Source organism: Delphinapterus leucas, chromosome 15 (genome assembly GCF_059928025.1).
Source record: "Delphinapterus leucas isolate spDelLeu-1000000601 "Yukka" chromosome 15, BTC_Dleu_Yukka2, whole genome shotgun sequence".
Taxonomy (NCBI): domain Eukaryota; kingdom Metazoa; phylum Chordata; class Mammalia; order Artiodactyla; family Monodontidae; genus Delphinapterus; species Delphinapterus leucas.
In genome coordinates, this window is record NC_143143.1 from 13,003,077 (window position 1) to 13,015,680 (window position 12,604).

Below are 12,604 nucleotides of genomic sequence, written 5' to 3' on the forward strand. Positions count from 1 at the left end.
TGAGCCCTGCCAAGCACCCATCATTCCCCTGATTGCCCGCTCTTGCAGTGTTTGAAAATTAATTTGCCTTGAACAAACAGTGGGCTTTCCTCAATTTATTTGTACAGTTTCAGTGACCGCGAAGGAAGAGCAGCAAGACTGAATGTCATCCCTCCATTCGTTCAATTCGTTTGTAATTGACTCTGCTGATGGAACAAACTGGTCTCTGTTTAATGATATGAAGAAAAGAGGGAGAAGAGGGAAATAAAGAGAAGTGTAGGTTAGAGAAGGTAGATTGTTTTCGGTCAGACACCATTGGCGTGTAGAGTTTTAGAGATGGCACCTAAAACACGGGGAGAGTTCAGAGTATTGGTGAATGAATTCAAGAGTGTGGTTTTCATTTTAGTAAGTATATACAAAACATGCAGCCTTTGCTAAAAAGGAGATTTTGCCTGAGGTCACAGAATAGACAACAGAAAGTGTGTTTAAGGAATGGGTATTGCTGGTAGCTTGAAATAATTGCATGTAGATTCATAGAAATCTGATGCTTCCCTATATTTCTGGGCTGTTTGGTGTTGAACATTTCAAGATTTATTGATGTTCCCATTTTTTGATTTAAAATTTGGGTTCTTTTTCTTATTTGGCTACAATCTTCATTCTTTCTATGTGGTGAGATTTCTGTGGCTCTTCCATGGGGACAAATAAGTAGAAAAGCTAGCTAGAAGATAGAATAATGTAAAAATAGGACCTGTCCAAACATTCAGATACAGATGGATGGATGGATGGGTAGATACATTGCCTAATGGCCAGTGCCCCACAAGGTTTTCGTGATGCCTTTCAGGCTCGTTCATATTTGCTACAATAATGACCTTATAGTGGGTAAACCCTCTTAGGGCTTTCTAATCGAGTGTAAAGACCAGAAGCACTGAAACGTGCCTTGGGAGAGCTTGTCTTCCCCCCCTCCCCCTCCCCCATTCCTTCTGTGTCATCAACGTTCACCATTTCCTTTCTGTTCAAGTACACCAGTTAGAACCAGTTAGAAACATTGAGGAGTTGATGAAAGGCTAATGCATACCATATCCTATCCTCATTTCTGAGAGAAAAATACTTATCTGTCCTCTGGGTGAAGAGCTTTTCTAAAGCCTCCATCCAGTAGGTAAGGCAGTTTCAAGAGACTTTTGAACAGTCACTTTCCTGGTTGACTTCTTTAGATGGTGGAGATGTATTGTCCATGACGGAACTCTTTAAAAATATAATCCCTTTCTTTTATAATAATAATACATATTCACTATAGAAAATTTGGAAAGTTTAAAAAAGTACAAATGTAAAAAATTGAATCAATGGTTATTTCTGGCTGATGGGATCACAGTTAACATTTTTTCCCCTTGATATCAGTTTATTTTTCTTGTTTCTTAAAGGTAACAGTTAACATTTTGATGCATATCTTTCTCATCTCTTTTTTTGGACATATATGTATGCATTTATATAGATAATTTTAAATACTGAAACCATATTGATAATAGTGCACTTTATTTTACTTAATAGTAATTTTGTCATGAAATATTTTCCATGAAATTAAATCTTTCTACAGTAGCTTGGGGAACACTGATCACTTACTTATTTTGCACTATACATTGCAGAAGGCACTTAACATGACTTTTTAGTTTCCACAACAACCCTTTCAAATAGTTATTGCATTTTTGCAGTAAGTTATTGGACTTCTAGAAACAGAGCAGTCCATCACAGGGACATAATGCATCTAATCTCAATCCCACCACACCCAGCTCCCTCTTTGTGTAATGTAAGAACTATTTTATAGCACACTTTTTTTTTTTTTTTTTGGCTGCACTGGGTCTTCGTTGCTGCACGCATCCTTCTCTAGCTGTGATGAGTGGGGGCTACTCTTCGTTGGGGTGCACAGGCTTCTCATTGCAGTGGCTTCTCTTGTTGCGGAGCACGGCCTCCAGTAGTTGTGGCCCACAGGCTCTAGAGCACAGGCTCAGTAGTTGTGGCACACCGGTTGAGTTGCTCTGCAGCATGTGGGATCTTCCCAGACCAGGGATTGAACCCGTGTCCCCTGCATTGGCAGGTGGATTCCCAACCACTGCACCACCAGGGAAGTCCCTATAGCACACTCTTATTTTTTAATTTCTGCAGTAAAATATATGGTTAATATGCTTATCTGCACACATAATTTTTAAATGTATATAAAGCCTTTAATGAAATGTAAAGGAGAAACAAAGAGAAGGTAGTTTATAGTAACAGAATATGTTGGAAGTACGTAGATGCCTGTTTGCGTTAGAAGACAACGAAAGGTCAGATGCTTGAATCTGTACATAGAAGCACAGCTGTCGTGGTAATTCACATACCAGGATCAGCCTTATTACCATTGATGTCATGATTTTCCCAAGCGATGAACAACTCAGCAATAAGACGTAACACAGCAGATGCAACAGTATACAACAGTTGCATTCCTAGAAAACCCAGTGTGTATTAAAGCCATGTGGAAAATTATTTTGTCTTTCTTTGCAAAAACAGGTTCTAGGTTTTTCAGCTGCACAAATGTTCAGTGGGACTTTAGAAAGTGAACCACGATACTGTGTGTGGTTTTACCTTCATATCATGGTACATCTAATCTCCCTGAGAGCCACTAAATACCCTCCAGTCATTGTGACAGCCAGACATACTCCAACAGACTTTGAAAACTCCCCCAAGGGGTGGTCTCCTTTAAGAGCTACCTCTTCCATGGCTTAACCTTTAACTTCTCTCTCTTTCTCTCCCCTCCCCCTCCCTCCTCTCCTCCCCACTCCTCTGCCCCGCCCCCATTTATTTATTTATTTACTTCTTTATATTTATTTTTTGAATCATAAAACACCCTAGAACATAGATTCTCAAAGCATTTGGGGAGGTATGTTTCTGAAAGCTTATAGGCCCTATAATTTTCTTGTTAGGTTCGTTCCCAGGTGTTACATGATTTTGGTTATTGTAAAGCGTATTCCTTTTTTATTTTATTTTCTCTTCACTATTGCTGGTGTGTAGGAAAGTGACTGATGTTTGTGGCTTTTATTTGGATACCTTACTGAGCTCCCTTATTAGTTCTCATATTTTTTCAGCTGGTTGTCTATGTTTTCCAGAGAGATAATTATATTTTTTGCAAACAATAGTCTTGCCTCTTCCTTCGGTTGTAGGTTTGCTGTTGGTCTTCAATTTAAATGACAGGAATCATTTGCTTCCTGTAGGTTTAGTCCACATTGTCTAGAACACGAAATGCACCTGGTACCTTGTTTTGGTTGAGGGGGTGTTGATAGGGAGTCATTTTTCAGTTTACTTTTATGATCGGCTTTGTTTGTTTCTTTAAGTCAGTTTTAGTCATTTATATTTTTCATAAAATCCATTTTATTTTAAAAGTTATTAGTATAAACGTGTGCCTTCTGTTTTCTTATTTCATATAAAATATACTCTCCGTGCCTATTAGTCATACCACTATTCAAATTCCCAGTTTTGTTTGCTTTGCTTTTTTTCCCCCTTGTTCAGACTGTTTTTAAACATAAGACCAGTTTAAAAATTTTCATAGGTAACATGATCACAGGATTCAAAAGTTTAAGTATGCATGTATGTAGACAGTAAAATACCTCCCCCTCCCCCAGTTCTCTGTCTCTCCAGTTCTCACTCCTCCTCAAGCCCCCAAACAGGTAACTCACTGCTGTTGGTTTCTTGGGTATTCTTCCAGAGCTGCTTTATATATAAAGTAAAAATTAATACATTTTCTTCCTTTTTTTTTTTTTTTTTTTTTGCGGTACGCGGGCCTCTCACTTTTGTGGCCTCCCCCGTTGTGGAGCACAGGCTCCGGACGCGCAGGCTCAGCGGCCATGGCTCACTGGCCCAGCTCCTCCGCGGCATGTGGGATCTTCCCGGACCAGGGCGCGAACTCGTGTCCCCTGCATCAGCAGGCGGACTCTCAACCACTGCGCCACCAGGGAAGCCCCCTTCTTCCATTTTTTATAAAAGCTAGCATATGCTCTACATTGTACATATAGAGCTCCTCATTCACTTGTACAGCTGCAGTCTTTTCCACTGCATGGATGTACCAAATCCATTTGTAACCAGAACCCTAATGATTACATTTGAGTTGTTTCCAAACGGGCGATTCAAATCGTGATGTTGTTCCACTGTGTTTATAGACCAAATTCTTACTCATCAGGTCAAGGGAATTCCATTAGTCTTTTGGCTAAATGTTGCCACATTGCCCTCCACAGAGGTTATAGGGTTTATATTCAACTAGTAAAGTAAAAGAGAGTCCAATTTCCCCAGGGAACTTGTATCCAATTTGAAGTAAAATCAAGCACATTTTTCCTAGTCTACCCTTACAATTATTTTTTAAGTATTGTGTTTGAGTCAAGTTTCTTGAGATATAATTTACATGCAGTGCATTTAGCCTTTTTACTGTATAGTGTAATTCAGATTTGCATATCTTTTATTTATAAGCATGATGTTATTTTTATAAACACAAAAGAGAAATTTTAAAACCCCAAAATGTAATGAAAAAAGCTTCTAAATAAGACTAGTCAATTTGCACGTTCTTATTTCTTTCGCCTCAGCACATTTCATCTTTTGGCAAATTCAGAGCACACTGAGCAATACAAAAAAAAATTTTTTTTTTTAATGTGTTCTTGCCAATTTTGGAGAAGCTCAGTAAGACAAGTGGACTGTCAGGACGGAAGAGCTTAACTGGGAAGACGCATTTATTGAATAATTGAAAGGAAAAGGAAATGCATTGCCGATTAGCCACAAAAATGCATGAGGCCTAGTCTGTGCCTCACGAGACCCGTGCAAATGGGGGATCGTAAAACTGTTTCAGCCCCAAAGTTCTTACCAGCCTTCCAACCTGTCGGCTGCCTTGGTCAATAGGTTGGGGCACCAAGTGTTGATGGATTGACGATAGCTTTCAGTTTGAGCTGAAAGGCCGTGTTCCAGCGACAATCTGTAGCTTTCCTAACCCTTTGCACTGTCTGTACTTAAATATTTTAACTGAATCCTGGATTTATCATTACCTGTGTTGTGTTAGGGGGCAGCATTGTGTAAATCATAGAAAAGTCACTTAGTGGTGGCAGAGTTAGCACTAGAACTCTGCTGTCTGGTTTATTCAACAGCAAGCACGTTCCTTAACTTCTCTGGGCTTATTCCCCATCTAGTCGAAGAGGGTTGGATAACATGCTTGCTAGCTACTCACAGAACGGTCTAAGCATCAGCATCACCTGGGAAATTCTCAGAATGGTAGACTCCGGAGCCCTGCTCACCCCCAAAGCCGCTGAATCCGAATCTGCATTTGAATCTGATCTTCGGGGCTTTCTTACGCACGTTAGAGTTTAAGAAGTGCTGGGATGGTCTCCCAGATTCTGGTCTTCTTCCAAAATTCTGTGATTCTCGGTTTCCCAAGCCAGTGGTTCCCTACAAATTTGTAGGGTTCGCTAGAGAGGTTTCGGTCTTGCCGGTGTACCTTGTTGATCGTCAGGGATGGCAACACCGCCACAGTCTCAGCACCACTCCTCTGACTCTAGCTGGGTTTGGGTTGGTCCTGAGACGGTGGGACAGCAGAGGAAACATAAGCGCCAACTCTGCCTTTATGGAGACTTGGGAAGCGAGCCCAAGCCTGTACTGTGCCTTCTTTTTTTGGTGCTGTTAGAATTTCCGGGGTGTTAGTGCTTTCTGCCCCAGACCTAACCAACCAGCCTGCATTGTGTGAAGCCTGTGGTTTTCAGTGAGCTCGTATAATTGCTTGCTGTGGAAAATCTTGTGAAAATGGTAGAAAAAAATGGAAAAGGAGCAGAGCCAGGATCCCTAGAGCTGGGTGTCTGCAGATAAAGGGTCTTCCTTTGTGTTGTAGGAGTTCTTCTTGTGGCTGAAGGGGATCTGTGTCCACATCAGGAATCTTGTTCTCTCTCAGCCCTCAGGTTTTGGAAATTCATAAAATGTCAGCTTATCATAAGCAGAGATCTTCCTAGCAAGGTTCTGAAGACAGCACTGGAGAGAAACGTGTGTGAGTAGGATGCCAGAAGTCTAGAGTTGCTTTTCACCAGATGCATCAGATGCTTTATCCTTTCGTACCTGAGCCATGTGAAGAGGGGGCTTTCTTGGCATCCTGTTTGTGTAATTGTTCCACACTGTCTGTGGGACTTAAGGATAGCCAAGTTCATATTAGCTAAAAACGTGGTTTGCTTATAAGCCCACCATTTGTTTCTGCTTTTGTGCATATTACAGGTTTGATCTGTTTTACCAGAAGAACACAAAAATAATGGATTGCTTTGATGCAAATTCCAGGGAAGAAAAAAATGACATGTGTAGATGCAAGAGGACATCAACAGAAATTAATAGGACCAGTGAGAATACCATGTATTCTTCATACTTGATAACAGTGAGATCAGAAGAGAAAGTTCATGCCCAAAGTAGTTCATTTAGGAATACCCTGAAACACCACCCTCATTTCAGAGAATATTGTGATCTATTCTCTTCCAGTTTCTAAGCTGTGTAATAACAAAAGGATGGATTTTTTTTTAAGCGCAAAAATGCAGGAAAGGTAATTTTTTTCCCTGCGATGTATGCAAAAGTACTTACTCATAAATCAGTCCACCTCTTTGTATTTAATGCCATATTTGTCTTTCATTATTCTGTTAGAGGATTGTATGGAGTTTGACTTACGGGGGTAATCAGGTAACCCCTATACTAGATGTGGCATGGATCTTTTGACCTTTGGAGGGAAGCATATCTTTTAAATTCATATAGGAGCATCTGTTGTCTACATTTCATTAGTGACTGTAGAATTTGACTTACATTTCACATCTAGGCTTGGTCTCGAGTCCAGCATCACACCCCTTGTCCTCACTTGGCTAAGGACTCCTCCAGTGGTCCAGAGGGAATTCTTTAAGAACTCAACCATGTGTAGTTGACAGTAAATTGGTCTAAATTCACGTTTGCACCTTCGATCTCAAACCCTGGGATCATCCATAGGAGGAGAAAGCCTCAGCAGTAGGAGGCCTGACGTTTGACCGGAAGTTTAGCCCTTGCTAAACAGAAAATTATTTCTCCAAATGTCAGGCGGGCTCCATCAGTCAGAATGGAAAGGGGGAAGGAGGCCAGGCCAGGCCGATAAGAGACATCTGTGGGGCTAAATAACTTTTGCTTCGTGTGGCTACTGCAAACACTTCTCCTCTGTGTAGTCAAGAAGTATGTTTGTTTTAAAACGAGAATCAACTTGTTGGCTCTTGTTTCTGAATTTTGCCGCACAAAAGGCTTTGTCAAGGTTAAGGGAAACATTCGTTTTTCAGAGTCTGGTGGCTTCAGCCGCTTCCTGGAAGGCAGCCTTCTCTGGCTGGTGGGCCTTTCTCCCCCAGGGACACGGCTGCTCCCAGCGGTAAAGACAGGACAGCACCGGGGACGGCCCAGTGGGCACAGATGACCCGGGCCCGGCGTTGGCTTCCACTCACGCACTTGCCTGTGCTTTTCTCTCTGCTCGCCCCGCACAGATCCGGAGCTCGGTGTCGGCGCGCTACCCCAACACGACGGCCGCGATGCGGGGCCCATTGTCCCCAAGATTTCGGGTCTAGAGAGGAGCCAGGAGAAGAGCCAGGACTGCGGCAAAGAGCCCATCTTTGAGCCCGTGGTGCTGAAGGACCCCCGCCCTCAGGTCCCGCCGCCCCAGCCCCAGGCGGAGCCCCCGCCCCGAGCGCCTTCTCCGGACCCCGCCTCGGGGCCGCGCGCCGAGCCCCCGCCGCCGCCCCCCCCGCGCCCCGGCGCCCAGCCTCCGCCCGCGCCCCCGGAGGCCCCGCCGCAGCCCGCGCCGCCTCCGCCGCCGCCGGCGCCCCGGCCGCCCCGGCCGCAGTCCCCGGGGCCGCTGCCGCCCCAGGCCCTCCCGCCCGCGCCGGCCCACCCCTCCGCCCAGAGCCTCCCCCAGCCGCTGTCCGCCTACAACAGCAGCAGCCTGAGCCTCAACAGCCTCAGGTGAGCCGCCGGCCCGGCTTTGGTCATCTTCTGATGGACGGGCAGCTGGCGGTGGGAGCGGGGCCCGCAGGGACTGCGGTGTCCTGTTGGAAGCTTGATCGCAGTGTTCTCAGCGAGGCGGGGACGCAAGACAGGGACGGGGCCTGAGGGGCCGGTGGGACAGGGTCTCTTGGGAGCAGGACGGGATGCGTTGGGTGGAGTATGGGCGGTGAGGACGTTGTCAAGAGCTAAATATCTACGGAGGCTCCTGAGAGAGTGAAGGCAGGAAGGGGAAGAAGGTTCAAGGAAGGGAGAGTTGAGTTGAGGGCTCTGTGCCCGGGAGCCCCGCCGGTTCCCCGGTCAGAGGCAGGGAACGGAAAGCCAGGGAGATGGTGCAGTGTTGAGAATCTTAAAAGGAAAGCTCTTTGCCACCACAACCACCCCCCCATCACATCTCCCTGCAACTCCAGGGGCGGGAAGATGGGGACCAAGGAGTAATCTGGTTTGAGGAATTTCCACTGTGATTTCCTTCCTCCGGGTGGGTCACAGAGGTAGAGAAGAAACACGCCAGGTTTAGGGAGAGAGAGGTGTGTTCCTCCCTGGAGATCCAGGCACTCTTCCGTCTTGTCTTTGCCAGAGTACAAAGGAAAGTTTACAAAGCAGCACAAGGAAACCCGCAAAGAAAAGGGGAACAGGGACCCAGGGCGCAGGCCTCAGTGTTGCCCACCCCGGCTGGTCCCGGGGTTGTCATTCTAAGCCCCCGCGCTTGGTGACTTTGGTAGTGTTTTCCTTGTGACTGTGACGGGTGACTGTGGCGGTCAAGAGCCTTGCTCTCTCCTATCTGCAACAGGGGAAGGAAGCTGCCTTGGCAGGGGCCAGGCCCATCTTCTGCCCCCGAGGCCACGTCTGTGGCCTCCAGACCACAGGGGTGATGGGGCACCTGACCCCCTGGTTCCCCCTTCCCTGTGCTTCTTCACAGAAGAGGGAGCAGCTCACCGTGCTTATTGCTTTCCACTGACGTTGCCCTGTCGCAAGTGTGGCTGGTGCAGGATGGGAGGGGGCAGCTGTCTGGACGTGGCGGCGGCTTGGGGCAGCAGCTCCTATTCTGCTGTGTCCGCAGTCGTGGGGGCAGTTTAGAGGAGCTGCGATCTCAGCAGAGGCTCTGCGCACACAGGGGAGGGTCTGGGAAGAGGAAGGAACAAGAGAAAAGGTGTTGAATGGCTTTGGGCAGGGACATAGGGGTTCTTTTAAGAAAATAAATGGCTTACCTCTTTTGTTTTTCATTTCTTTCCTTTTTTTTTTTGGTATTCCAACAGCAGTAGCAGGAGCAGCACCCCAGCGAAGACTCAGCCCGGCCCCCCCCACGCCTCCCACCACCCCTCGGCCTCCCCATTCCCCCTGTCACTGCCCAACCACAGCCCCCTGCACAGCTTCACGCCCACCCTCCAGCCCCCCGCACACTCACATCACCCCAATATGTTTGCCCCTCCCACTGCCTTGCCTCCTCCACCACCTCTGACATCAGGGAGTCTGCAGGTGCCCGGACACCCGGCCGGGGGCACTTACTCAGGTAGGATGGACGAGCTGGCCTGGCTTCTTCGTGCTCCCACTGTCCCCTCCAGAGGGCCTCGCCTGCTGTCTGTGTTGTCCCTGACGGCTAGGTGTTATCCACCCACTCACGATTTTCTGCTTTACTGTATGTCTTCTTGTAATCTTCCTCCAGCCCTCTGTAGGCTGAGATTCAGCAAAAATACATACCAGCACCCATCCCAACCTGGCATGACAGTGGCCTGGAATCGGACACTGCCAGAGAGACTTTTCTGACCAGGGTCATCCTCTGAGCAGTAAAGCACAGGTTGTCTGGGCCCTGTCACCTGGGCTCCCATTAGCTTGACAGAAAAGCTCTACAAATCCCATGTCTGTTTCAGGCCAGGATCTTAAGTCACATCCTTGTTAGCTGACTAAGGTCTTCTACCATGGGTGGGAAAGAAGATGTACTTTTTGTGAGCATATGTCCCAGCTTTTTAAGGACACACCTAGTGTTGGATATTGGGTCCTTTTCTCCTCACCTGTATTAATCAGGCCAAGTGGCACAACTTTGGGTTCGTCGTGGCCATGTTCTGCCACCGATACAGAGAGCCGTGAAGCAGAGGTTTATGTTGGAAGAGGGCATGAGGGGTCTGTCATGGCATGTTGCTGTGTCGACAGCTCACTTTTATTAGTCAGCCAGTCACTGCTCTTAAGCACTTTTCAGTAGGTTCATTTCTTTAACCCTTGAAACGAATCCATAGCACAGGCAATGTTATTGTTCCCGTATGATAGACGAGGAAACCGCGACACAGATGGCTTATTTCCCACACCCAGGGTCACTCAGCCGGCAGTAAAACAGCTGAAACTTGACCTCTGGCCGTTCGGCCTGGACTCTGTCCGTGCACCCCACTGATGGGCCGCCTGTCCCTGAAAGCTGAGACAGAGAACAGAGTGTGTGACTGGGCCTTACCGTCCATTGCCTGGTCGGCTATCCCTTTCCACTAAGGGCCCGGCCGCACCCCTGAGAGCCCCAGCTCCCGCACCCTGGGCCCATAGCCCTCCGTAGTGAGCTACTTGGATGTCCTGTTCTGAAAGAAATTACCGTCCCAAGGAAAGGTGTCATCCTGTCCGTGTTCTTCTCTTCCAGAGCAAGACATCTTGCGACAGGAACTGAACACACGTTTCTTGGCCTCCCAGAGCGCTGACCGCGGGGCCTCCCTGGGCCCCCCACCCTACCTGCGGACCGAGTTCCACCAGCACCAGCACCAGCACCAGCACACGCACCAGCACACGCACCAGCACACGTTCACGCCCTTCCCCCACGCCCTGCCGCCCGCCGCCATCATGCCGACGCCAGCACCGCCCATGGTGCGTACCCCAGGCAGAAATGTGAGGATAAGTAGAGCACGACTCTCTTTTTATGCAGCACGGTGGGGTTGGACCAGGCCGTCTGGGCACAGGAGATTGGCTGGGGAGCAACAGCTGTTTGGGGGACTCCCTTGACCTTGCTCAGCTCTGCTGGAGAGAAGGGGATGCGCCCTGCTCCAGGCAGCACTGACCCAGGGCCTAAAGTAGGAACTCTTTGCTAGACGGTGATTTCTAGCACTGTGGGTGGAATTTATTCTAGATGCCCTCAAAACGGTCACATCCAGTGTCGGTAGTTAACTTCTTAAGGGCGATTTTGTTTTCTTGAGCATCTTGGGGAGTTGCCACCAGATGTAAAAATGTATCTGTCAGTGTTCGGCGCCAGCAAATAAATGCTCACGGAATCCCGGGAAGTCCGGAAGGGCTGAGGAGGGAGAGAGCCATCAGGAGACTTGGATGGCCCTGGGTACCCCTCCCCCAATACCCGCTTTTTTGGAAGGTTTTTTAAACCGGCTTTGATGGAGGTGTTGTATTTCCCGTACTTCATAAGACAGCGCCCCCAGTCTGCTGTTGTGCTCTGCCAGCAAGTGGTCAGGGAGCGATGAGCCCTGCAGGGTCCGAACTCAGCCTTGTGGTAAGAGGGACCACTGGCAGTGACACGATCTTGGCCTTGCCTGGGAACTAGCGCATGCTGGGAGGACCAGTTAGGGTTGTTTTCTCACTTAGGAGCTGTAAGAAATAGTAGGATACTAACTGTTCTGAGATAGATGCCTGTCCATAACAGTGACTATTAGAGTGTTTTACTTATTTAATTTTTAATATTTCAGGAAATACTTGATTTTAAGGCAATTAATACAGGCATTGTGAGGACAGATTGGAATTCCGTGATTCACCAAACTTTGCATCCTCTCCTCCCTCCCTCTCCCCCATTTTGTTCAACTTAATTTTTTTAAATATATATTTCAAAGTTTATTTTATAAACTTTATTTAGGAGCATATTAGAGGTAAGGCCTTGGGACCAAAATTTTTTTCCCGTGATAAATCCTGTATCTATTTTCTGGATGAACCGTACTTCTCAACAGTTATGTAGGGAAGGAGCTTATACCAGTCTGAGTGAGCTGTTTCACAAAATAACTTAAATCTAACTGAGGGGAGTTACAGCCCAGGATGATGACATTACTTAGAAGAAATAATGGTATTTTCTCTTTTCTGCTCAAAAGAAAGGTTCTTAGACCTAGCCCAAATTGCCTTGTATTGGGGGGTAATACATTTCGGAAAACAGCTGAATGTACAGTTCTGCCAAAGTGAAGATGAAAACGGAGGGAATTCTCTGGATAAATCAGAGGCAACGCTCACTTCTCTCTGATTTATCTGAACAATTGCCTCTTCTCTCCTGTTCAGATGTTTGGTGCGCGCCAGTCTCTAAATATAGCCTAGAAAGAAAGCCGCTCTTGTGTGGTCACAACCTAAATGCACTGAATGGGTTTTCGCTTTGATTTTGCATTCCTGTTGATTTCTTGTCAGAGTGACTCGAGCTCAGAATGGTTTCATGTACAGTGAGGTTACAGAGGCTGATGACGGCCTAACGGCAGAGAAGCTCGCTTCGGGCTACCTCCACTGAAGCAGTGAACAGAAATGTAGATTCTTTAAGTAACTAGCTTTTGCTTTGATCCCTTTACAGTTTGACAAATACCCAACAAAAGTTGACCCATTCTACCGGCACAGTGTGAGTCTTGTTACCATGCTACCCATTTAA

At 46.9% G+C, this 12,604-nt stretch overlaps 1 protein-coding gene across 5 annotated transcripts in view; it reads left to right on the forward strand.

Annotated features, from left to right (window-relative positions):
- Positions 1 to 12,604, forward strand: part of AUTS2 (activator of transcription and developmental regulator AUTS2) — a 1,116,140-nt gene that overhangs the window by 1,079,073 nt on the left and 24,463 nt on the right. The window contains exons 7-10 of one of the 5 annotated variants that reach the window (XM_089895816.1): positions 7,500 to 7,974; positions 9,270 to 9,523; positions 10,631 to 10,872; positions 12,530 to 12,574. In XM_089895816.1, the coding sequence (XP_089751942.1) occupies positions 7,500 to 7,974; positions 9,270 to 9,523; positions 10,631 to 10,872; positions 12,530 to 12,574 (1,016 nt within the window). The remainder of the gene's footprint in view (positions 1 to 7,499; positions 7,975 to 9,269; positions 9,524 to 10,630; positions 10,873 to 12,529; positions 12,575 to 12,604) is intronic. The other 4 variants (XM_089895817.1, XM_089895813.1, XM_089895814.1 and 1 more) reach the window with 4 other exon arrangements.